At 32.5% G+C, this 26,698-nt stretch overlaps 3 protein-coding genes and 1 pseudogene across 4 annotated transcripts; 2 read left to right on the top strand and 2 right to left on the bottom strand.

The window, feature by feature from the left end:
* Window positions 1–25: 25 nt before the first annotated feature.
* On the bottom strand, window positions 26–3,141 carry LOC115980000. The gene is made up of 3 exons (XM_031102165.1): window positions 2,729–3,141; window positions 1,550–1,654; window positions 26–597 (listed from the first exon to the last, which is right to left on the bottom strand). Exons 1-3 carry the CDS (start codon window positions 2,941–2,943, stop codon window positions 573–575), a joined length of 345 nt encoding a protein of 114 aa, XP_030958025.1. The 5' UTR covers window positions 2,944–3,141; the 3' UTR covers window positions 26–572.
* A 2,447-nt stretch (window positions 3,142–5,588) lies between these two features.
* On the top strand, window positions 5,589–12,609 carry LOC115979997. 2 transcript variants are annotated; one of them, XM_031102160.1, is made up of 5 exons: window positions 5,589–5,661; window positions 5,843–5,881; window positions 6,138–6,243; window positions 9,741–9,897; window positions 10,899–12,609. In XM_031102160.1, the coding sequence occupies exons 4-5, from the start codon at window positions 9,748–9,750 to the stop codon at window positions 12,417–12,419; spliced, it is 1,671 nt and encodes a 556-aa protein (XP_030958020.1). In that variant the 5' UTR covers window positions 5,589–5,661; window positions 5,843–5,881; window positions 6,138–6,243; window positions 9,741–9,747; the 3' UTR covers window positions 12,420–12,609. The 2 variants fall into 2 exon arrangements, with proteins under 2 accessions (XP_030958020.1, XP_030958019.1); XM_031102159.1 differs by having other exon boundaries at window positions 6,102–6,243.
* Window positions 12,610–15,849: 3,240 nt separating this feature from the next.
* Window positions 15,850–19,003, top strand: LOC115980143 (annotated as a pseudogene).
* A 1,755-nt stretch (window positions 19,004–20,758) lies between these two features.
* Window positions 20,759–26,406, bottom strand: LOC115980142 (sodium/hydrogen exchanger 2-like). The gene is made up of 12 exons (XM_031102425.1): window positions 26,286–26,406; window positions 26,045–26,104; window positions 25,907–25,953; window positions 25,628–25,822; window positions 25,221–25,267; window positions 24,404–24,470; window positions 23,670–23,770; window positions 22,697–22,798; window positions 22,003–22,141; window positions 21,860–21,922; window positions 21,701–21,775; window positions 20,759–21,116 (listed from the first exon to the last, which is right to left on the bottom strand). Exons 1-12 carry the CDS (start codon window positions 26,404–26,406, stop codon window positions 20,796–20,798), a joined length of 1,338 nt encoding a protein of 445 aa, XP_030958285.1. The 3' UTR covers window positions 20,759–20,795.
* Between the last annotated feature and the right edge of the window lie 292 nt (window positions 26,407–26,698).

Genomic DNA, 26,698 nt, shown 5'->3' with positions numbered 1-26,698 from the left:
AAACAAACCCTTAGCGAGTGGGCCATCGAATTTGCTTATTGCTTTACAGTACTAATAGAGAACCAAGTGAGTGAAGCCTATGAGTAGGTATTGGATCAATGTCTTGTTTTTGAAATATGACTCCCAATGTACAACTTTTTTATGAAAAGAAAAAAAAAAGTTGTATCCAAACAACTTAGGTTCATCTTGTATCCAAACAATTTCATGGTTTACATTCTTGGGGTGCCCTGCTAACTGATGGGCCATGGTATTTCCTGCTCGTCTATGAGAAGCTGTCACACATGCTTTTCCACAGGCAGAAGATAGAATTTGCTTTTGGGATTGAGAATAAGTTTTTGTTAAGACATTCCTTCCCAATTTTGCAATCAAAGCATTGTTGAAATTCGTCATACCCCTTATGCCTAGACCACCTTTACTTTTTCAATGGAATTTTTGGCCAAAGAAGGAAAGAACAATGGTGGTCACTTTTTCATTACAATCAAAGAACTTTCTAATAAGGAAGAGTGAAGCTTTGAGCACACAGATTTCGGTAGAGAGAAGCTTGATGACAGTGATGGTATGGTAACATGATATTATTGGGGCAACAACCACAATAAACTGGAAAGTAAAAAACCAGAAAGATGTCACATAAAAATAATTTAATGTGAATAATCAAAATAAATTGTCACAAATTCTCTACATATAAATATAATCAAACTACAAATGACACAACATCTAAAAGTCTTATAAAGCAGTATATCTAATTTTTATTTCTTGCAAACAAAATTTTGCTACAAAGCGATAAATGTGGAACAATGCTCAACAAGACTAATGAGGACAATGTCCTCTAACTATCCCAAATTCTCAATTAACCACTTTTGTTGTTAAACAATTGCCTAAATGAAACTACATCAAATTTCTTAAAACGGTACACTGCCTAACACAAAAAAAAAAATAATAATAATAATAATAATAATAAATAATAAAAAATATGGCCATTTGCAAATGACATTTAGAACATACACATTCATACATACATGTGCGTGTGGGGCTCCATTAAAGCAACTGGGAATAATACAGACTGACGAAGATTAGAAAAAAAAAAAAAAAAACACAGAATGCTGTTTTTGTGGTTAATATTAAAGATGGATAAACTTTTCCAAAATGTTCAAGTATCAATTAGGTAAGAATTATAAACTTTTCCAAATCCTCCCTAACAATTCCCAAAGTCAAATTGAATATCTAATAATATTTAAAAGCAATTATAAAATATACATTAAACTGTCTTCCAAATATTCATAGGCAAGGCTTCCCTGATGAAGATGAATTCCAAGTTCCAACATCAAATTTCTTACCATAATTTTAGGATTAGAAATCTTCTCTTTAATAAAATAATTCTTACTTACCCAAAAAAAGAAGGATAAGCTATCTAAACATCATAGCAGAGATGTTTTTTTTGACAAGTATCAATTAAAAGTAAAGCTTACACAAATGCCCCAAAAGAATTCCAACAAAGTAACATTTGCGCACACACACACACAAGGAATAGAAGGAAAAAGTATACAAGTACCTCACATTTAATATGATAGTCAGGCATTTCATGGATTCTAGGACACCAATCCAAAGCCCAAACATGCCCTCCAACATACATAACAAAGTCCTTGTGCAGCAAGGTCTGATGAGAGGCATTTAGCAAATGTGCATAACAATCATCAATTATTTAGTTTCTGTAGATAGCAATTTTACAATGCACCAACAAGTTTAAAGTCATTTTATTCATAGAAATTGCCAAACAGTCTGAAATTCAGCAATAACATCATCTGTTAAAAGTTAAAACATAAGAAAATCTAGAATTTCCGTCTTACTTTTATATGTTTTGAAATAAAATAAGTATTAAAAAAAAAAAATTACTCTTTCAACTTGCTACAAGAAACCACAACCAAAAATTTCTGTCTACAAGAAAAGGAACCAACCTGAAAATCTACAATTACAATTGAGCAGGCAGGTCCAAGATTATGGGGAAATACTAAGTAAGTTTAAAACAGAAAGGTCCAAGATTGAAGAGCACAATATAAGCTTTGGTTAACTCATCACACACCCTCCTTCACTTAATATACTGCCTATGTTTTTTCCAAATCTTAAACCAAGGTCAATTATAATAACAAGTACAAAAACCATGACCAGCAATGCCTAGTACAGATTTCAACATTGAATATACATACATGTGTGCATACAGCGATACATTGATCCTTTTATGTATTTCTAATGTTTTTGTGCATGAAATTGTTTGATATGACATGAAATACACATACAAGTGGATGTTGAGAAAATTACTAGGCTAAAATATTGTTTTCGTCCCTAAAATTTGCACAAATTTCATCATCCCGAAGCTTTAAAACATCATTTTTCATCCCTAAACTATTGAAAATATTTCGCTTTTTGTCTCTTAAAATTATAAATAAATAAAAATCATCCTTAAACTATTGAAAAAAGTTTGTTTATTCATCCTTATTTTTGTTTCTAAACTATTGAAAAAAGCTCTTTACAAAGTTTGAGGGACCAAAAAAAAAAAAAAAAAGTTTTCAAAGTTCAGTGACTAAAACATAAAATGCATGCAAAAATTAGAATGTGCAATACAAATACAAATAGTAAGACAGAGCACAATAGTAAAACTGGACTCATATCTCTAACACATACATACATACATACATATATAAAAGTAGTAGGAGGAGCATTGTTTAGTATTTGCCTTAAGAAAGTGAGCGAGGAAGACAAACGCTGAATTTCAGTTTGTTGAAGAGCATAATAATCTTCATCATCTTCTCCACGGAGCTTAGATATGGTTTCGTTTGCTCTGAAGTAATTGCCCACACAATTATCGAACTTCGAAACCGTAACCCTATCACCATTGCAATCCGATGGTTTCTCCGCAACTGGAACATCCTTCTTCTCCTTCTTATTCATTGGGCGTTTGGTGGTAAATAGCTTCGAAATTGAAGGTTCTTCTCCCTCTTCTATTGTTTTCGTTTTCCTTCACTGGTTTTTTGCAGCGGTGGTGCACGGAGGAGGGAAAAAAAAAGGACCGAATTAGGGCTATTGGGTTTCGAACTAGGATCACTTTATTTACAAAATTACCACTCAGTAGAAAAAATAGATAAAAATGGGCCTACACTTTAATTGAGAAAAGCTAATGCCAGTTATAAAAAAAATATATGTTATAATTTTTGCTGCAATTGATTATCTCACAAGTTGTAAGTTATGGAGGTGTGAACTTCTATGTACTCACTATTATTCTTTACTCACAACTGTTATATGGTAAGTTGTAGTAAAATTTGTGATATTTTTTGTGGCACAAATATTTTTTTGGATTTATTTTCTCTTAACTATTATATTATTAGTCATAAATGTAATAAAGAAAAAAAAATGAGGGAAAGAAAGAAAAAGAAAATATTAGTTCCTAAACATAAATATTTGAACAATTGCTAACTTTACTATTTTTTTTATTCAGTACTAACATAAATATTACACTAAATGCCTAATTATTGTTTAGTTTTAGGTTGTACTGATCTATGATCAGGGTGTGCAAGATTTTAGCCAATGTATACAAAAACATTTTTAATTATAAAATAAACTAATAAAAAAAATTACATATAAATTTTTTTTTCTTGAAGTCAGGGGGGGTTCAACATTTGAACCCCGTTTTTGTGGAGCTATATATATATATATATATATATAGAGAGAGAGAGAGAGAGAGAGAGAGAGAGAGAGAGAGAGAGAGAGAGAGAGAGAGAGAGAGAGAGAGAGAGAGAGAGAGATTGCTCACCTTCACCCACAAAATCTCCACGTATAGCCTTTATGTGGTGCTAATGACAAAATCTTGCTTTTTTAATTGCCTTCAATTGCAAGTATGAGACTTTTGAGGGGAACATACAGCAAAATGTTTTTTTCCTTTTTTTTTTTTTTTGGGTTTTGGGGGGGGGGGGAGGGGTTGTTTTGTTAGGATGGTGTGAGTACAACTTTGATGTGACTATGAGAGTGGAATGACAATATATATATATATTTATATATATATAAAATAATGTGTGTGTGTGGTGAAATTGGGGTGGTGTTCATGAAAAAAAGGGTGTTTAAGCTTAAACCAATGTCTGGTTTGTTTTACACATAATAAATATTTTTAAAACAACATATTAAAGGAAATTGCAACAAAAAAAAAAAAAAAAGACTTCCAAGTTCCAAAAATTCTTAGAATTTACTAAATGATGGAAATTTTAAACACACCAATTAATTTTTCATTGATTAAATGAGTATATCTAAAAATTTAGAATTTGGTATTCAAAAGGTCTTCTTTTTTTCTTTTCTTTTTTAATTAGAGTGTTATGCTATTTAAAAACATAAAAAAAAGGGTAAAGAATTAAGGCTTTTATAATAATGATGATAACTTGATTATGGTGATGGTATGGTATCATGATGTTATTGGTGGTAGTGGTGGTAACAACAATAGCAGTGAATGATGGTGGAGGCGATGGTGACAACAATGAGATGAGAAAAATTGGGGGGGGGGGGATGGGGTGGTGACCGTGACAATAGCATTGATAGTGATGATGTATGTTAGTGCAAACACAATAATAATGGAAATAACACACAAAGAGAAACTGAATAATACTTTTGAATATTATTAATGTAAAGAAAGGAAATACACAACACTATTTAGACTGAGGCGCGACACTCGCTCTCTTTAAGGAGATTCAAGCCCTTGGTTGGCTAATTCTTGTAACCGGTGCAGACCTTCTCTGACTTGTCTTTCCCAGGATACAACAGCCCAACAAGTGTCGTATGGCTAGAACAACCTCTGCACAAAGTGTTCAAGCCCAAAGCATAATAAAAATGGAGTATTATTTCGGGCCATTTACTCACCAACGGATATGGTAATTATTCTGAATGGGCTGTCAAGTAGGAGGATCCAAGGGGCTGATTCATTCTTCACCTCCACTCTTCACCTCCCCCTTGCGCACGTATCTAGCCCAATATCTAAGACAATTCATGTTACCCCATTAATCACCACAATTAAAAAGAATAAAATAGTCTCTCTCCTTTTCAATGTGGGATTAAACATTTTCACAACTCTTCATCTTCCATATTCACTCCCACATCTTTACATTTATGTTATAACATTTACTCATTTTAATTATTTAATATTAAAATGTTCCAACAATGTATAACATAAATAAAAATGAGCAAATAAATTTCATAAAATGAATAACTACAAAATGTGTGTTGACATGTTTTTTTTGGGGGGGGGGGGGAAGGGAAAAATAAATATTATTATGACAACTAGGCATGAACAAAATTTTTTTTTTTTTCCTTTAAAAAAAGAAAAAGATTAGAGAAAAGAGAAGGTTAGTATATACATTGAGGTTGGGAAGCACAAGTTCTTTGCTTTCTTGCATATGGAAGGCAAGCATCTACTTTTCTTTTTCTTTCTCCAATTCTTTGTCTATGCTTTTTTGTTTTGGCATGATGGAATTTGATAAATTTATCCTTTTAAAGCAACACCATCAAATCTATATATAGTAGAAGCTCGGATGAACTCCATATAAACTTCACATTAACAAAATTCAAATTAGGGCCAATTGGGAAACTTCCCTAAGGGTGTTTTAAAGCCAAAGTTTGATTTTTGTTCCTGTAAGTATTGATGGTTATTTCTCCAAATTTTGTTGTATATCTATGGGTTTTTTGATACTACTCATAAACAATAGGTTGCTTTAATTTCTTAATTTTTCTTATAAATGTTAAAAATGCAATGAATTTTGGGTTTATTTACTTCTTAATTTTCACTTGAATTAATGATATTTGTTGCTAATAGGTTTGGTTCATGAGACATCTAATGCAACTTTGATAAAAGGTACATGATATTATTTTTATTTGTTTAGTATATTTAGGAATACAAAAATACACACAAAAAATTAAGCTTGTCATATATTAGTGAGTCTTTTTAAGTTTCCCCACCATAAGGTGAGAGTAAACCACACTAATCCCCACCATCATTTCAATTTTCAATTTTTTTTTATGTCCACACATTTATTCCCCTTCTTAAACTCTTTTTTACACTTTCTTTCTTATAGTGTATAATCCTTACTTTTGCACATCAAATTGAGTAGCACATGAGATTGGACACATCGTAGCAATAGAGGAGCTGAGGACTAAGGACTTTGTGAGCATAGTTTGAGTTCTAGTGCCCTATTAACTATACACAAATTTATAAAGGTATCTATTGGTTTCCAATAATTTTTTTTTTCCTATGTTCTAGTTTTAATTTAAGGTATATAACTCCCAGCCCTATTCTATAAATTCATTTTCTAAATAAATTAGAACATATAAAAGGAAAACCTATATATATGATCTAAAAAATTGTAAACATATAAAAGGAATTAGAATTTACTAATGAAGTTTGAAAATATCATGATTTACCATTTTCCTTATAGTAAACAAGGTGAATAATGCTCTAACAGGATTAGGTACATGCAATATAACTTTCATTTTTGGAATGATTGATTTTAAGAATTAATTGAATGTATTTTGAGCAAACATAAAAGTTATATAGTTCCTCAAAATCTATTGGTTTCTAAATGTCATTCATCATGAAAAAAATCACAAAAGATGTCAAAAATATTTTAAACAAATGGAAATATGAAAAGTAATAGAAATATAGAAAAAGAAATGGTAAGAAGGGGAAAGTAGCACTTGATTTAAGATTAATTAGCAAGGCCCATTACCTTTCTTTCACTATCTTTATCTTTTTTTCTTCTACTTCTTCTTGTTCTTCTTCTTCTTCTTCTTCTCCTTCCTTTTATTTTTATTATTATTTTTTTTATTCCTTGTCATGAAAGGAAATGTTAAAATAAAAAAAATATAGGAAAGGAATACCTAACAAATAAGAGAGAGAAGCATTTGACTCGCATAGTCGTATGTTGTTAAGAAAGCTTATTGCTTTTATTTTACTTTTTTCTCCAGTTTTAGAATTTTCAAATGATGGTGGTGTTATATACTTCTTATAAGGCCATGCTTGATGCTAACGATTGAATCTTTTTTTCTTCTTTGTGTGCGTTGGGGTGGGAAAAAGGGGTGGGGGGGGGGGGGGTGTTGTCTGCACCTAGTAGGTCACTGGAATGAAGCTTGCTTTGTTTTTAGGATAAGAAATTATTTCAAAGCAACATGTCAAAAGAAGCCATAAGAAAGAAGACTAAAAAATATATGACAACCCTAAGAGATTGAATCTCATATATTGATAAGTTGAAGAGAGATGGGCAAAAAATATCTCGTAAGTGAGTGACAAAATAATAAAATGTTTGTTTGGAAGTGTTATGAGAAAAAGAAAATTGAAGATTTTAATTATTTTACCAATATTTTAACACCCTCTCACATGTGCCTAGATTTCCCCTTGATAAGTAGGGTCCAAAATGTGAAGAAAAAATTCATATTCTTACTATAAATGATTAACACTTATCCAAAAAATAAAAAATTTGAGGCCACGTTTAGTACATTGGATGGAAATTATGTTAGGAATAGAAATTCATATTACTAGAAATATTAGACGTTGATATATAATAACTATTTATATTTATATTTTTGGTTTGAAATTTGATAGAAATTACGTTCAAGTTAACCTTAAAGACAACTTTTACAAAATTATACTATATAATAAGTTTTTTCCTTAATAATATTTTGATAAAACACCTACCATTTGTTCAAATTAAAAAAAAAAAAAACTATAATTTGAGTTCTTGATACATAGATTAGTGAATTTGTAGTATCCAATCATCTTGATATTTTTGAAGTGTGATAGATACAAAAATGACATTTGAACAAATAATTTGTTTAGCAAAATATTATTATGGAAAAAAGTTACAAAGTAGTATAATTTGTAAAAGTTACCTTAAGTGTAACTTGAAGGCAATGCCTATTAAAATATTCATCTTGCCTTGTGTTAAAAACTTGTTAGGATATATCCTTACTTGCAATATTAGGAAGGCATTGGAAAGGATTTGGGATTACTTGACTCCTGAGAAAGCATCTGAATTCAAAGGTTTAGCTTACAGTCTTAGGAAATGTGCTTAATTCCTTATCGACTAGAAACAAATTAAAGTTGGGCAAACATAAGTGAGGGGGACAAGCTTATCGAAAATGTCCAATTAGTGTTTCACTGTTCCTATGTTATTATCTCCATTTATTGCTCCCATACACCTAAGCACAACTTTTGTGTGTTATCAAAGAAAAAAAAAGTATAGTTTTTTTAGTTCAATTGAGAACAATGATTTTCTTTTACATAGTTATTGTAACAACATTGTATATTTATATATTTTTAAATTGAATAATGTGGGTGATTTTGAAAGTAAATATGTAAAATTAACATCTTATAATATTTTAAGTTCTTTAGGTAATAAGAATATGTAAAGAGAAAAGGAGAGAGAGAAAAACATATGAATTTAGTTTGCTTAAGTTAGATTCCCTCCTACCCGTAAATTTTCACATAAAGATGTTGACATATACTTTTGCTATTGTACATTATTCATCCACGAGACATCCGTAATATTGAAAAAATAAAAAATCTAGTACTACAAATGGTAGGTTCATGTGTAATTAATAGACAATCACTTGCAGCTTGTCACGTCAAAGTTGTGACAACAAGTTGTAGAATATTTTGTGGTCCTAGAATTACTCTTAATACTTTCAAGTGCAAGTATGAGCCTTTATGTGGAGCTAATGAACCTTTACGTGGAGCTAATGAAATTTCCTTTTTTTTTTTTTTTTATAAAATTTTTACCTTCAACTGCAAGTATCAAGTATGAGACTTTTAAGTGGAGCACCCTACAATTTTGTTTTTTTTTTTTCCTTTTTTGTGGGCCAAGGGGGAGAGAGTTATTTAGTTAGGATGGTGTGAGAATGAAACCTTGTTGGGAGGGTGCGAGTATGAGCCTCTATGTATAAGTTATTCTTTTTCTTTCTCTAATTTGTTGTCTTTTGTGTTGGAGATGCTTTTTAGTTTGGCACAATGGAATAACTTTAATAACTTTTATCTTTTGAAAGTAACACCATCTAGTCTATATATAGTAAAAGTTATAGACAAGCTCCATATGAATTTCGTATTAACAAAATTGAAATTAAGGCTAACTTAGAAGCTTTTCCTTATAGTTTCAATGGCTGATTCTTCAAGTTTGTTTGTATGTATGTGTTTTTCTACTAATGTTCATAAGGACGCTTTACTTGCTTAATTTTTCTTATAAATGTTATAGATGCAATTGGGCCTATTTACTTGTTAAGTTGCACTTGAATTAACGATATTTATTGTCAAATGGGTTTAGTTCATGTTACGTCTAATGTAGCTTTGATAAAAGGTATATCACTCACAACAATCAGATGCAATTCACTATCAAGATATTTGTTTAGTATATTTAGGAATTCCAACACACACACACACACACACACACACACACACACACACACACACAAAAGCCCTATAATTTTAAGCTCTTTTGAATATTACTGAGTTTATAATGCCTAATCACATTAAATTTGAAAAGCACGATAGAATAGATTAGCTTGATTAAAAAATTAAAAAATTAACAAAGAAAATATTTTTTCTAAAAACTAAAACTAAAACTAAAAAAATAAAAATATTATTATTTTCAAATATTTAAAGAAAAAAACTACTTGAGAAATTAAACCCCAAAAAAAAAAACTAATTTGATTAACTACTCAACTAGCTGTACGATGAATCAACTACTCGAGTCAAAAGGCAAAAGTGGTGGCTTAATGGCAGGGAATTCAAGTGAAGAGGATTTGACCCAAAAAGCGAAAGAGGTACAAAAAGAACAACAAACTGAGGTAGAGGCTACTGATTATCCCAAAAGCATTCCCAAGGTAACAAACACCTCAAAAGAGTTATATATATATATATATATATATATCTTTCTATGATAAATAAATTAAATAAACATTATCATTTATGTATAATTGTGAGAGAAAATGTGAATTATTTTGTACAAACTCCAACACCATTTGACAATAGACCCAAAATGAAACACGTGATGTGAGTCATGTAATCCACCTAGTCACTTCATTAGACATTTCGGTTAACTTATACAAAATTATATTACTTGATAACTTTTTTCCATAATAATATTTTGCTAAAAAATCTACACTTTGTTCAAATATAACTACATCCTTACTTGACACTACAAGTTTTTTAAAAAATTATTAAAAAAAAAACTTATATATATATCTAAATATTTTTAACTCTCTAACATTGCCTTCCATTTTTTACATTGCCAAAAAAAAAAAAAAAAAAGCAACAATATATTTTTATATGACAACTAGAATTAAATAAATATTAATATAATTTAGGGGATAATAGCAAGAAAAGATGTGAATGATGTTTTAGGGAAGAAGATAATATATAGTAAAAATTTAATGTATAATAACAAAATGCTAGCCTACAACCAGAATTAAATAAATAAAAAAAAAGTTTTGACACAGCAATTCATTTAATTCATGAAAGCCCAAAATAACAAGCCCACAATCCGGTGTGAACCATTTAGTAACAAGCCCAGAAAACAACACATGGACATAGTATTCCCAAAACCCAAAAATAAACATCAGCAAAACCAAGCCCACCATCATGTCTTATGGGTTATCCAGATTAGAAGGTTCAACAATAAGCCCAAATGCTGACCCAGCCCAAAATGCTAACATCATCACCTCACCATTTATGTTTGCATCTGTTGCCATTTACAAAAACACGAGAGAGCAAAACAAAACAAAACAAATGCTCCCACACATGACTTAAATCAATCAAATATCTAATGTGCACTTCTCTCTCTCTCTCTCTCCGTTTGTTTTACTGTGTCTGTGTATGTCGTTAGGAGATGAAGCAGCTTCAACATTTTATCCATCCGCAGCATCCATTGGTCTTCAATGAAGACAGAATTTGCGACGAAGAGTGTTTGGGGTGCAGTGAAGAAATATTGGGTCCTAGCTACAGTTGTAAAGAATGCGATATGAGGTGGTTTCATCATAAATCATGTGCGGAACTACCCCTTGGGTTGCTGCACCATCCCTTGCACCCATTACATCCTCTTCTTCTCGTTGACGATGTGACAAGTTATCCTACGGGAGAATTGAGCAATTGCCAAGTTTGCAAAGAAAATCGTGAGGAATATTGTTATGGTTGTTTCCATTGCAATTTTAAGCTTCACATTAGATGTGGTTCTTTAGCACCCACCACGGAAGCACCTGAAGTCCACCACCACCCATTGACCCCCTATTGGAAGTGGATGACTTTCACTTGCGACCTTTGTGGCAAAGAAGACAAAGGTATGCCCTATGTGTGTACCCCATGTGGTTTCGGGATTCATAGGCAATGTGCTCGTTTCCCGCGCAGACTGAAAGTCGTACGGCACAATCACCCCCTCAACCTCATCCATTCTCTTGAACTCCATCAATCCAACTCCCAATTATGTCAACTCTGTTTTCTAAAACTGGACACAAACTATGCCCTTTACTATTGCTCCACATGCCATTTCACTGCCCACCTCGATTGTGCTATTGACTGGAGAAACATGGAGGACATAAATTTGCTGGAACTTAAAGAGGAGGAGTCCGCCGAGTTAAAAGCTATGCTGGAAAATGTAGATTCAAAGCTCGATCAATCCGTTGACTCAGAGATTTGCAGAGTCATAAAAACCACTGTGGGGGAGGACGGAACTGAAATTGCCACAGAAATCAAACACTTCAGCCATGAGCATCACTTAAAGCTTACTGATGAGGTTCCAAAAAACAAAATTTGCGACGGGTGTGTACGAGCTATTCTCACTCCATCTTTTTACAGTTGTGTCGAATCCAATTGTAGCTTCTTTCTTCATATATCTTGTACTAAATTACCCAAAATAAAACAACATCCACTTCATCAACACCCACTCACCCTCACTTATCCAAGATATGGTTTTGGATGTGATGTCTGTGGCCAGAGCTGCAATGGCCTAAGGTACTTTTGTCAAAGATGCTACTTTGAACTTGATGTTCAATGTAGTTTGGCCTCAAAGACCCTTACTCATGCCTGTCATAAGCATCCTCTTTACCTCTCCATCACAAACAATAGACAGAAGTGTAGTATTTGTGGATCTGAAAAATACCAAGTATTCCGTTGTACCACATGTGAATTTGTTCTAGACTTCAAATGTGCTACACTACCACAAACTGCATGGTGCTACCAACATGAGCATCCCTTCACTCTATGTTATACTCCCGAAGATGACTCCGGTGAATATTACTGTGACATTTGTGAAGAAGAACGAGATTCCAAGCAATGGTTCTACTACTGTGTAGAGTGCAGTTTTCCTACTCATTCCAAATGTATTATTGGAGATCACCCAAATAGAAAATAACATATAATAGCCACATGTTTGGAGATGCTACACAACAATTTGATTGTAAAGACAACCTTCAATGACATAAATGAACTATATCAGTGTGCCCTGTGTAATTTTCAGCATTCATGATAATTGTTTATAGAAAGACCAATGTTATTTTTATTTTTATTTGTATATTTTCCTTTTGTGTTGAGCCTTACTTCTTTGTTGTTGAATCTAATGTGTTATTATGGCTATCTATTTGTGTAGTTTAGGGGGAATTTTCATTTTATTTTTTCCCCCTTTTGAGAAAAACTTTTTTATGCTGTCAAATTTATTAATCAATTCAATCATTTGCTTCCCCTGGATTAAAATTGAAATAGTAGTGCAACTCATGGATTTATTTTATAACCCTATTTTATCACAACAATCAAGGCTGAAATTAGAGAGTGCTTCAGGTGGCAATTCTGTTTTTTCTAGTCAAATCTTTGTAGATAACAATACTGGGTTGTACACTATCCATCATCTGGCTTAGGATGTTAGCACTAATGAGATTGAGGGTTTGTCTTTGATGGAAAGGTCTAAGATAGAGGAGTTAGATGAACAATGGAAGAAGCAGGGGATAGAAAATGACTGGTATCACTTGAAGTGAAATGCTTTGTAGAGGGAATAGAAAATGCTATCCTGGATCTTTTTAATGTGGCTGATTAGCACAAGAATAATAGAGAACAAGAGCTATATTTGACTTCTTAATTATTTCTATTTGGCACAATCCTTTAAATGTGGATGATAATAGCTTGGATATTTCAAGTAAAGTTTTGCATACTCATAAAAGGTTTTAGAATTTATTAATGAGTTATCCATTTTGTATTATTATCTAGAATTTCACATGTCAAACAGATATTTGTGTTTGTGTAGAGATTTACTATATTTTTAAAGAAAGAAAAAAATTTGTAATAAATAAATAATTAGAACTATAAGACACTGATAAATTGTAAATGGACTGAAACTACAAGAGAATGTACTATAGGCTATGGTGTCTAAGATTTTAGTAGCAGTCATATTATTTACTCATATTCTTAAATCAAAGGTATTGAAATACGGAAAAGAAGAAGAAGAATAATTTTCTTGTTATTGCCTTAGGACAGTATGGTTTTAGATCAACAACTGGCTTAATATATTCAAGCAAGGAACCTATCCATTCTTAGAAAAAAGCTGATTCCAATAAGGATAAGCATTAGAAAGTTATGGTATATTACTCTGTCATTGTTATCAGTAATTAATCCATTACTTTAAATAAAATGTTGGTAACTGTTAGTGACATCTAGAGTTAATGGTCAGGGTTGTCATCTATGTGATAAGGTTGCTTCGTTAAATCAAGAAAAGCAGCAAAGCTAGGTAACCTCAAGATATCATTAATATTATCCCCCACCCCTCCCCAGACATGGATGTAGTATGTGGAAAAGCATTAGAATAAAATGAGATAGATTTCTACAGCACATTAATTTTGATGTTGGCTATGATAGTCAGATACGATTCTGACATGACCATTGGCGTGGAGATCAACCTTTGAGGGTGGCTTTTTCTTTCTTGTAGGCTAGTTCTATGATAGAGATTCTTTAGTGGAATATTAGCTGGTGAGATAGGGTGAGGGGGGACGAAGAAGTTGGGATGTAAGGTCCTTCGGGACAATAATGACTGTGACTTAGAGCTGGTGGCATCATTCCTCCATCTTTTAGATGCTCATATCCCCAGTAGAAAGGGTGGTGACTAAGTGAGATGGAGGTTGAAGAGAAATGGGGAATTCAGTGTCCGCTCATTCTATTCAGTTCTATGGGGCTCAAACATTGATATCTTTCCTTGGAAAGGCATTTGCAGGGTTAAGGGCTCCACAGAGGGTCTCCTTTTTTTGTTTGCATCATGGCATGGGGGAAGATTCTTACTTGTAAGGACCTTATCAATTGGGGTTATACCATTGAGGGTTGGTGTTGTATATGCAGATGTAGTAAGGAGTTAGTGGATCATATTTTGATAATAACTTGGTCATCACCTTTTGGAATGCCCACAATGTTGAAATCAATTGCAGGGACAAAATTTCACAATGGCAGTCAATAAATTGATTGGAATGGTCCTCAGATGCCATTAGAAACCAAGGGCTTTGTAAGTAACAATGATAGCCAAAAATGAAGACTCAGCTTGAGATTGTATATAATACTATAAGAGAGAGAGATTAAGAATGGAGGCTCAACTCAAGTTTGTAAAGAAGGCTTGAAAATGGAGAACCATTTTGAAGATGAGTTGTTTAGAGGTATGTTTCTATCTGGTTATATGGGTTGTTGGACATGAAAAATGAAGTTACTAAGCTTATTAGAATTGATTGGCTTGGTATCTAGTAAAAATGAAAAGCCAAACAAAGAGGGTATGTATATATATATATATATATATACGTTATTTTGAAGCAATACTTTGGTTGTTTGAAACATATAATAGTTGACATTTGATGTTATTCGCTAATGTTAGCATAAGAATGCTATTTGCACACTTTGTTATACACTTGTTTTTCACACCCGACCTTTAGACCTTTATTTAAAATTAAAACGAAGATCATACATTTCCTTGAATTTCTAATCTGCAATCATTTTTTCGTGTGTAGTTAGGGGAGAACTTTCATTTTTTTCCCCTTTTGAGATGAAGCCTATTTGGATTGTTCTTTTGTACCTCTCAAATCAATTAATGCGTTGTCACATTTATTAAAGTAGGATTTTAATTCTACAATCAACTTACTAAATTCTTCATTGTACCTACCAATGGTGGTCAAGTAACAACCTTGAGCTGGGCCTTTTTTCTGATTTTTTGATGGTTTGGCTAATTGTATTTTAATTCTTTTTTGTTTTCTTGGTGGATTTGTGATAGTTTGCAGCTGATCTACATTTGTGGTAGGTGTGTTTGGGTGTTTTGAACAAAATTTGGGCTGGTTGTGGCTTTGCATGTGCGTTTGGGTGTTGGTTGTTGATGATGTGACCTTTTTGGGGCTGTGGGTGGTGTTTTGTGTTTGACAAAAGGTCTTAGTGAACTCAAGTTTTAATTTCCGTCAAGTACATAATATAGAAGGAAATAAAACTTATAACTTTAATAATGCAACCTTTCTTATTTTGGGTAAATTACAAATTCTTTGAAGGTACTTGAAATTTCTTAGACATTTACTAGATATTTTCTTAGATGTTTGTTCCCTTCCAACTATGGGGGAAACATGTTAAAATGAAGTGCAACCATGCAGTCATAGAGAAGATATGAATCCAGAAAAACAGAGCCAAACAACCAAAAAGAGAAAGCTGGTTTTCCTCTTAGTTTTTAATCACTTGCTTTTTTTTTTTTTTTTTTTCACTTGATTTCCTCTTTGATGGTGGTTGCCTTGTGGATTACCCAGAATGCCAAAATCAATCTTACATGGGCTTTGTAAATAATAATGTCTGCTAAAAATGAAGACTCAGCTGGAGATCATAAATTACAGAGAAAACTTAAGAATGAAGCTTTGACTCAAGTTTGTAACAGTAACAAAGAAGGCCTGAAAATGGTGAATCATTTTGAAGATGAAGATCCTGAGCTTGATCAGAGGTATATTCCTTTTCTGGTTTCAATGGTCATAGGACATAAAAAATGAAGTTACTGAGCTTGTTAGTGTTGATTGGTTTGGTATCTTGTAAAGATGACAAGCTGAACAAAGTGGGTATGCATTTTATTTATTAGTAATCACTTTTATGCTATTGGCTTATGTTAGCACAAGAATGCTATTTGCACACTTTGTTGTACAACTGTTTTTCACATCCAACCTTTAGGCCTTCAGTTAAAATTAAAACAAAGATCACATTACCTTGAATTTCTAAAAAATGCAATCATTTTTCCCTTGTTACTCAAAGTTAGTAATCAAGCACACATACTATAAGATGCTAGATATTGGGACCTTTTTTTTCCTCATCTTTAAAAAAAGTATGTGGACTATTACGTGGACCATTTTATTCTCAGGGCATGATATCTATTATGGTCCTCTGTTGGAGGCCCACCCCACCCCCCCCCCCCCCCCCCCCCCCCCCACCTCTCTCTTTCAAGACACCCTGCTCTCTATGCATACATTTATAAGGAATGTTGATGATTTACAAGTAATATTACATACATATGATCATTTTATGGAAACAACTCCCACTTATTCTTTGCAGGGTTGTCTAGATAAAAGTTGCAAGTGATCTTATCATAAGGGTTGGCTATTCAAGCTTTTGTTTGCACAAGGTGCAGTCAATTACTCTGTTCTTAATAAAAGATGAATCAATCTTTCTGCGTCTGACAAATGTAAAGCTGACATCAAACCCTTAGAATCTTCATGAAAAATATTGACTCATCCAGATAATTTGCTTCAATATGGTGTCTTGTATTCAATCCAAAGAAGAAAAAAATAGCAGTCAAATGAATTCATTCTCCTTTCTTGTTGGGTTTGAAACCATGCTATGTTGTTGTATCCCAAAATCCTTGAAATTTATCAGCTAGTCTAAATAATAAAAATTTTAAAAACCTTAATTCTTACATTTTGATTTCCCTTCCTTCATATTTTAACTCAACTCAACTAAGCCTTAATCCCAATTAAAATGGAGTCAGCTATGAGTTATTATCAATTTAATATTCAAGATATTCAATCTGCTTAATATTTTACTAATATACTGAAAATAATATCTTTATAAACATTCATGATAACAAGTTCAAATTCATTAAATTTTAACTAAATAACTTTTTGCTATGTCAGCTCCATATGGTTACAAGAAGTGTATATTTGAATAGTGGATTCCATAGTATTGGCCAGAGAGACACTGGCCCCAATATCCAACCAAACAATCTTCCAGGTGGATCAAAATCTTTTGAATTAGTAGTTAAATTTTGTTTTGGATGGATGGATGGTTAACAGCAGCCAATGTTGCTCCATTATATTTTCTGCTCATTCTTTTGAAAAAAGAGTGACAATCTTGGAAAAGGAAATCTAATATCCAAAACAGATGCTTTTACAAGCTTCTTAATACTTACATCGTGGGAGGGAAATTTTTATATTTTCAGAAGCAGTAAACCCATTTCTGCTTGTGCCAAAAAGTTGGAACCAAAAAGTTACAACTTATGAAAAGATTGTCAGAAGCCATTGCTTGGAAGGCCTTCAACCATCCATGGGACTTAGTTTTGGAAATGACAATGTACAGTGCTTGTATGTTCTTTCAAATAATGTTGAGAACTCAAAACTTAAAAAAAGAAAAAAGAAAAAAAAAAAGATATGATAATTGGTGGTTTGAGGATTTTTCATTCCTTCAAGTAGATAATTTTTTCATAGAGATTCAAACTATCAAAAGTAAAAGAGGTGAGATCAGAGCTTTCAGGATCATGCATGGTCCATTGGACTACAAAATGGCTTTCCCAAAATACTTTTGGATTCACAATTTGGCTCCCAGACATCTACACCATCACTTACAAAGATTTAAAACTGAAACGATTAATTAATGTGCTCCCTATGGAGAAAATTCAGTTTCCTGCAGTTCTCTGCCACACCTTCTCAAGGTTGGTTTAACCATAAAAATAAATTCCGAATTATATATGTTAGAAGAATTGCTTCAATGTTGGTGCAGTGTCATGTTCTAGATCTCTGGTAAAGAATTATGAAGACAATAATAATAATTATGATGTGGGCATTGTTATTAGTGTGGTAGAATCTTATGCTCCTTTTGTTTCAAGCAAACCTGCACCAAAAATATTTTTTGTTGGAAGATTGATAGATTGTTATCTTACCCTGGTTGCAAGGGATGAGAACTTAGTGCAAAAGTTTTCAGTCACTTGCAGAAACATTGCCAAAAGATTCTCAGTAATAAGATGACAACCTCTATAGAACCATTGACATGTATCCGATTGTACAGAATTTTTTTCATTCTTAGTGATTATTACATTATTTGAAAATTGAGTTTCTATGACCTACAATCATAAAATAGAGATTTGCTTTATTTAAAAGAAGTACAACTTTTCTTTTGGGTATTTTATTGGATATTTCAATCTTCAATGGGCTATAAAATCTCTTAAATTTCAAATCTTAACCCTATACAACCAGTGTTGTTGAATTATATTGCATTTTATTGATGGACTTCAAAACTTGTAGACTCAAATCTTAATCAGTCACAGAAGTACTTAAATTTAAGTTCCAATTGACCATTCTTTTGAGACCATTTATGCAGGTACACCCTAGGTTGATAAAAGAAGAAAGAGTAAGTGGATGTAAAAGCACTGGAATACCATAAATATTCACAAGAAACATAAGAGAACATGATGAGGAACTACCGGCTGCCCTGGAAAATCACAACACGTTTCATCCTCTTAGACTTAGAGCAAGTAAACGTGACAAGGTCAATGAGAGCTTTTGGATCAAATCACTAAAGAGCAAAGACTCAGACAATTATTAGAGTATCTAAAGGTTTCAAAAATGGCCGGATGATTTTGCAGAAAGAGAGATACTGCAAATTGTTGAAACAATGAAGGTGCAACTCAATGAATTACAAATGCGTAAGCTAAAGTTGCAAAGACAAATGAAGACATGGACCAATTAGAAGGGAAAACTCTGCTTTGTAAGAAAAAATTCTGGTTGGATCTCTGAACCTGCTATCTTGAAAGTGAAGCGTGCCTTATTATGTTTTTAGGAATTTGAACTATATATTTGTATCTTAATATTTTTCAGTGTAAAAGAGGAACTTTTCACTACCATGGCCGATATAGTTATGATCACCCATTTGAGACAACCTTGTTTCTTGTTGGAGAATATATTAGAAGCATCCTATAATATTGACCAGAATTTTTGTAATATTTTCTACATTAGACAGTGCTTCATAGTTTTTAACCAAACTAGATCATTATATTAGCGCTCATACATGAACTCAGCCAGTTTCATGTGCACTATTAGCAGAATAGACTTGCCTCATAGGACTTGAACCATATTAAGAAAAATGATAAATCATAGATAACAGAAATGCATTGTATTGAAAAAAATTGATATGAATCATTCTCCCAATATAAAGAAAGTTTTTTTTCAATTCGTTCCACACCCTTTCTTTCTTCTGCTTCAATTCTATTTCATTTCCACCATAAAGAAAATGTTGAGGGTTGGAACTTGGAAGTGGCATAGGAGAAAATAATGGTAGCATCAATGGTAAGGAAGTTTGTAGCGGTTCGTCAGAAAGTAGTAACTCTTGGCTATTTAGGACTAGACTTACAACAAAACATGTTTGCAGGATAGCCTCAAGATTTCACTTTTAAGGAGTTTGAAGTACACATTTTAGGTAAGATGAATAAGGATAGTCATAGAACTTTAGAGGCATGAATTTTTGTAGAAATATTAATTTATGATGTTGAAACTCATGAAATGTATCCTCTAAATTTGTCAAAGAAATAGTCATTTTGGTCCAAACCAACACCTTTTATTGATTAGAGCCCGAGAAAGGAAAGATCTTTTTATCCTAATTCAACAATGATGGAGCAACCAGCTTGTTATGATTTGGAAGATGCAAGAAAAGAGTTTCCTTATTTGATGAGTCCTTTAGTTTTAGTTTTCATCACAAATGTACAATTTGGCATTTACTGTGTAATTGTACATTTGTGATTAGTCCACACAATTTTGTGGTACTTATTGAACTTATCCAAAGAATTATTTTGTCTTGAAAACAAGTGTCATTTTTTGCTTAAAACCAGATTTTCAAATCTGTAATAAAAGAAGTTAGAAATATGGTTTCTAGAATTCATAGAGCACCTAATCTATTCCCTTGAATGTGTGTAATTCCCTTATTGCATAAACGCCAACTTATTACAAGGTAGAACCCATGGAGTTGCCCTCAAAATTTTAGCTAGATGTTTCAAAGCCATGATTTCATGAATATCATAAGGCCTTAGGAACCACTAAGTCAACCGCTTAGGATTACTTGAGCTTATATTAAACTTTTATTGCTTAGGTCATGCTTGATGGCAATGGTTCCATTTGTATTTATTTGGATGAATAACTAGGTTCGATTTTATGTTTGATTAAGGAATTTTTGTTACAACTGCAATGTCATTTCCAAGTGGATAAGCAATAAATTTTCAAAAAAAAAAAAAAAAAACTAAATTTCATTGCTCAATTCACTAGAATTTAAAAATTACACATTCATGCTTATAATGCTGAAAAATAAAAATCAACATATAGATATACTCCAACTGTTGTCACTGAGGTCTATAAATAATTTACCTGCTATGATACAATTAATTCTGTGAATGCTTTACTTTTTCCACATTATTAAAAAAAGTCAAAAAGAAAAAATGAAATTTTGCAGCTCCATTTCAAGTTTATTGCACCAAAATATAGTATTAAGAAGTCTAAGGATCTGCTGCACCAGTTGGAGAACTAGGAACAAATGGGACAAAACCCTGTCCACCAAATACTGGTCTCATGAACTTGTCGTCAAACTTTCTCCAAAAATAGTGAACAGTTGAAGTGGGGTTACTTATTAGCAAGCTTAAGCTACCCTTCCGGTGGGCAGGTTCATTGCTACCACCTTGATCACTTGGATCACCATTTTTAAGGAATAATATTTGTAAGTCATCTAGACTTGGTATGTCAGTTGCATCTGAATGTGCTGGTTTTGCATTCCTTAACAGCATTGCTTTAATAAGTGGCTTTGTTATGGAACCAAACACCTATTTGGAGAATAAGAAAAGAAGATCACATCATGATGTTCATAAATGTCATGACGTACATTTGTGTTGAAAACTAAAAGCTGGTATGAGTCTTATTGATGATTATCTTCTTCTATATATATATATATATATATATAGGCCAGAAATAAATTAGAAGCTAAAGATCATTATGAAAAAGCTAAAAGTCATAAAGGATTTGTTTGGATTAAAATATGAAGTATAAAATAAAAAAGAAATGCGTGTGAAAATAGATTTCATGAGAATAAGTATTGATATGTTTGACTAAAGCCAACCTTTCAAAGAGTTTTCTCTTTTTTCTTTTTTCACTAGAGTTTGTATACCCAACCAATTATCTTAATATCTTGCAAGATTTAGGATATTTTTGCTTTAATGACATCATTTTTTGGGTTCCTACTATATGGGAGGAAGGGCTCATGGGTTGGATCCATAGTGCAATAACAACATTCAAACTATAATGGATCTTTTTTTTATTTTTTTATTTTTTATTTTTTTTAGAAACACTATAATGGACCTTAAAGCAATGAAAATTGAAGATGAAGAAGCTAATTAACATACCACAGTACTAACAAAACAACAATTATAGTTGAGGTGATCATTAGTGCACTATCTTCTGTTAACGTCTTGTCAGAATTTGCAAACTGCAATTGTAGATTGCAGAACTTAATAACTGCTCAAGAATCAAAATATTCAATTGTTATTGACTTGAGATGCTGTCTACTTACCTGGTTATAAGACAAGGCGATAGTTACTGCACCTCTCATAAGTCCTGCCCACCATATTATAAACTGATATTTCAGATAATTAGCAAAGCTTGAGCTAGAATCAATGGCGATAGCTAAGTGTTGAAGATGTCTGAAATTATCACCTGTTTCCGTAACTCAATTTTCGTACTTGGTCTTTTCTTTATGCAATTTGTAATATTGGCAATAGGGAACACAAATGCTGCTCTTCCAACCAACACTAATGCAAACAATGTTGAACTCACAGCAATGGAAGTTCCTGGGCTGATGCAAATAGCATGAAACCAATTAAATGGTATCAAATCCATAGGAAAATAAAATGGACAAAGCAATATATCACTTGTCTTCTAAATGTGGTAATTGTGATTTTACTTTGGTGAGAACAAAAAGAAAATAAGAATACAATATTCTTAAGTGTTGCACTATTATATATAGTATTTGCCTACCTGCCATTTTTTGTTCAATGAGGGCTTGAGGCAATGATTTTCTCTCTAGGATCTTAGATAGGATGGTAAGTACCACCTAGCCTAGACCCCTTAGAAGCAGGAGCCTTGTGCACTAAGTACAACATTTTCTTTTCTTTTCTTCTCCTTTTAAAATATATATATATATATATATATATATATTAGAGACAATAGTTACAATAGCTTCAAGTTACGATGCATTTATTGTGACCATTTTTATAGCAACATGCATGACATGACATTTAATATCTGAATTTGGTAATTGTTGTTTCATATTATCTGAAACAATATACTAGCCGTCAGTTAACACTTAACAATGAGCTTTGAAATGTGAAATAGAAAGTAGTAAAATTACCTTGCTTTGCTGCTTTTCCATTTATCAATGTCTAAGGCATCCATGCCAACATATAGGAATATAAAAGTCTCTGCAATGAAGGATATTGTTGCAAATGCATGCCTAAGATCATCAAACCATTTTGAAGATTAGAATCTGTCATTTGAGCTTAATCTTCATTTGTATACTTAAAATGTTTACACTTGTCTTGCCTAGTAATGTATAAAGATCAGAGTCCCTTATTTCTGTTAAAACATGTAAATTGCAGACTGATAAGAATTTATTCAATAGAGCCGCAAAAGAGATAGAAACAAAGTCAAAGTAAATTGGAGATTTGAAGTAAAAAGGGAAAGAGAACAAAGTAAATAGGTAAACATTTGAATCCAGACACCTTTTCAAATGAAATCCACCAATGGTTATTGCTGACTGAGATATATTTTTTCACATAAGAATGTTGATTGAGGATCCAGCTTGAGAGAACCTTAATTGTGAAAGAAAAAATCATGACTTCTGCATCCCTTTCTTGCCAGCATTTCAATCTAAAGTTACTAACTACCCTCTTTTCCTGTCAAATACTTATTTTCTGCTAAGAGTTTTACAAGCACTTATTGATTAAGACACCCTTTCTAAGTTCCTAAAGGGCCTATTGAGTAAATTCGTAGATTTTACAAATACTACAATTTGACGTGATAACAATTTGAACAAATTTTCTGTCCATCTCCATTTTTTTTGGGGGGGAGGGGGGGTATTGATGCCTCCATATTACTGGCAGTTCAAAAAAAAAAAAAAAACCTATGGTACTTGTATGCTGCCATGGATTTGTGAACATTACACTGTCTTTCTACTCCAACAACAAGAAATATCAACAAATTGTAGGCATTATGATACTTCATATACACAAATTAGATACTTCATATACACAAATTAATAAGTTTAATTCTGATTGGGGCTGTTCAATATTATCACCATTAAGAGGGAAAGGATATGTTCTTACTTGGTTGTAACTCGTGAGCTTTCTGTAACATTATGCCAAGTGTAGTGAGGCATGACAATGCCACAGAAGAATATTGTCAAAATCCCACGTAGATTTAAAAGCTGCAGGAAAAATGGGAATTTATTAATTTTAAAGAAAAAACGACAGGGTGATATTTTCATATTCATCACATATCTTGTATCAGTCAGATGGTGTCATTTGTTTGGAAAATTTGTTTAAGCTACTGATGTCATTTCCCTAAATTCTTTTGGTTGTATTTGTAGACAAATGTTTTTTGCAATGAGATTATATCTCTTCTTTTTTATTGGGTGGTAACTCAATTCATTTTAGTCATATTGTTTTTGAACTGCAGATGACTCAAACATTAAACGAGTATGGTGCAATCTATTCCAATGGAAGTCCAAAATGCCTGCTTAAACTAATGTACATGTATTACAAGATATAAGTAATTCACTGAAGAGGCGCCCAAAGGAGATAGAATGATGAAATGTAAGGCATTCATCTTCAATTTCTTTTTCCTGTTCCATTCCTTGCTATAAACCTTCAATATTTCAATGTGACAAACTATAGAATTTTACTTTATATGAATACTAATACTTTTGAACATACTTTCTAGAGGTTCAATGCATCATGATTTTTCCAAATTAAATAAAAGTGATAAAACAAAAATTAAAACTCAAAGAAAGACAAGAGAAATAAATAATTAAAATGACATAAAAATTTGTCTTTGGTACCTCAGCCAACATGTATGACAAATAGGCCATAAGCATCATGAGTGCAACTTCACGGTCTGTGGAGTGCCTGTTGTAGAAAAATGACAATGTCAAATTACATAACAAGACTTACATATAAGTCACAATTAATCATTTAGGTATGCACAAGCTGGTAAATAAAAAATGTGATCATACAAGACTTATTGGTTAATAAGATGTCCTTCCACAATTGCAACTAGGTGATTTCAAGATTGTGTTGGCTATGGGATTCCTTCACATTTATCTCAATCTTGAGACATGAATCCTGCCAAATCTTTTTCCATATTCTCATTGACCACCTACTCAAGCCACATTTTACCCCCTTCATCTTTTCCTTGTATCACCTTCGTTAATTTTCTCATTACTTGAATTCCATCTGTTCTTTTCCCATTAAGCCCTCTTCTTTTGTTTAGTTCCAGATTCTTAATACCTTTTAAATGTGCACAATCATGTAGTCTTCAGAAGATGAATGTAATTGCAAACTTGGATTCAAGTAAATATATATACATAAGCTTCAGAACTATGCAAGGATAGAGGTGCAAATAATTTCCTAGGATATACTAGTCATGAATGACATACATACTTCAAAGTGATGCAATTGCATCAGACTCTGAGCATATGGCTATAAATTCAACAACTATATGTGAGGGGGGGATAAGCATGTATGATTATAGAAGGGCATAGATCCATCAACATTATCACCAATGAACCATCTGAAAGACATCAGTACTAAAAGTGAATGCAACAGATACATAGAACAAACAAATTCAGGCTAAAAACAAAGGGAATTTGATTTTACCTTCCAAAGTAAAGTGTCTTTATGATATACGCACTTATAAGACCCGCCTGAAAGTTACCATGTAGGAAGTTAGACAGTGATGTCTACCAAATTCCCCACAAAAAGTGCATTAAAATTTAGCAAGCAAATAATAATTTTTTCAAAAACAACTTTTATGTGAAATGAAAATGGAAAGTCCAACATATGATCATAGAAATATAACACTAACTAGCATGCCTTTGAGCTTGATGCTTTACAATCCAGTGCAACACAATTATGTCAAAAGATTGTCATGTTTTCTGGTTTACTGTGTACTTTACATATAGTATCTAAAACAACCAAAATTGAAGAGAGATGCCCAATAAAAAGGAGGAAAGAAAAGAAACAATAATAATAAGAAGAAAAAAACAACCACTGAAACAACTTACTGCTATACCAAGAGCAGTACTGGTGAAGAAGAGGTAAAGGAAGGTCCCCAACAATTTTAATGCTGTAAGCAGATCGATGTTGCTGACATCAAGTGATTGGACTGCATTGAAAAGCACAATAGAGGTGGCATCATTCACCACTCCCTCACCGAATACAATACTGTAAAGTAAGGGCGTTTCATCTTGATTGAGAACCTTTAACATGAGAAAAATATCATGCATTAATGGAGCATGTCAATTTCCATGTATAACATTCATGTAAGGATGAAAATCGTGTACCTGCAGCGTGCAAACTGAATCAGTTGCTGACAATATGGCACCAACAGCTGCACAAAAAGGATGCACAAATGATCAGTATTAAAGGATGACTATCAATGACTGTATGAACAAAATGATTTAACAATAGTTGTTAGTCACCTAGGTAATCTTGAATATCAAGGCTTGTCACACCAATTCTTTTAAATAACAAATTGGCCCCTCGTATAGACAACACAAATGGAATAGTTAGACTTTGTTTGGGTGAAATGTAAGATCCATAGGAATGAGTGCATTAGTTCTATTAGATAAGGTAATTATCACTGTATTATTTTCAGAAAATACCAGTACCAAGCTTGAAACAAGCAAATGGTAGAAGTGGATGAGTGATTGTGGATCTTACCTAATGATATAAGGCAAAATGAAATTACAGTACCAACTACCCCAAACAACAATATTGTGGTGAAATTCTTGAAAAATTGCTTTTTCTTGACCTGAAAACTGGAAACAAAGGAAGAACCCATATCAGTATGATGCAAAATTCAATACAGACTTCAGTTAGAGGACATTACTTTAGCTTGGAATTTTCATAAAAATAGCATATAAGAAGCATCAAAATTAACCAGGTAATGAATCTCACAAGTATCGAGACTGATAAATCTAAATTCAATAATATTCAATCATCTGTTCATAATTATTTTCAAGCCCACATCATCATATAACACCTCTCTTGCTGCATTACTTTAGCTTGGAATCAACATTGAAATAGGAATTGGTGGGTTTAATTTCAACTCAACATTGGGTACTGTTTGATCT

The sequence above is a fragment of the Quercus lobata genome, chromosome 3 (genome assembly GCF_001633185.2).
Source record: "Quercus lobata isolate SW786 chromosome 3, ValleyOak3.0 Primary Assembly, whole genome shotgun sequence".
Lineage (NCBI taxonomy): Eukaryota > Viridiplantae > Streptophyta > Magnoliopsida > Fagales > Fagaceae > Quercus > Quercus lobata.
This window is presented reverse-complemented; position numbering and strand designations above follow the sequence as displayed.

What these genes read in the sequence shown, in the direction of transcription:
- LOC115980000 (XM_031102165.1), bottom strand. Translation starts at nt 2,943, where the DNA reads ATGAATAAGAAGGAGAAGAAGGATGTTCCAGTTGCGGAGAAACCATCG. An exon ending in TCCTCGCTCACTTTCTTAAG is followed by an intron (nt 1,655 to 2,728) that starts GCAAATACTAAA and finishes GCCTCTCATCAG; the next exon opens with ACCTTGCTGCACAAGGACTT. An exon ending in ACTATCATATTAAATGTGAG is followed by an intron (nt 598 to 1,549) that starts GTACTTGTATAC and finishes TTTACTTTCCAG; the next exon opens with TTTATTGTGGTTGTTGCCCC.
- LOC115979997 (XM_031102160.1), top strand. Translation starts at nt 9,748, where the DNA reads ATGAATCAACTACTCGAGTCAAAAGGCAAAAGTGGTGGCTTAATGGCA. An exon ending in ATCCCAAAAGCATTCCCAAG is followed by an intron (nt 9,898 to 10,898) that starts GTAACAAACACC and finishes GTATGTCGTTAG; the next exon opens with GAGATGAAGCAGCTTCAACA.
- LOC115980142 (XM_031102425.1), bottom strand. Translation starts at nt 26,406, where the DNA reads ATGGGTTCTTCCTTTGTTTCCAGTTTTCAGGTCAAGAAAAAGCAATTT. An exon ending in AGCTCACGAGTTACAACCAA is followed by an intron (nt 22,799 to 23,669) that starts GTAAGAACATAT and finishes TGATGATCTTAG; the next exon opens with GCATGCATTTGCAACAATAT. An exon ending in CTATAATTGTTGTTTTGTTA is followed by an intron (nt 21,117 to 21,700) that starts GTACTGTGGTAT and finishes TTCTCCAAATAG; the next exon opens with GTGTTTGGTTCCATAACAAA.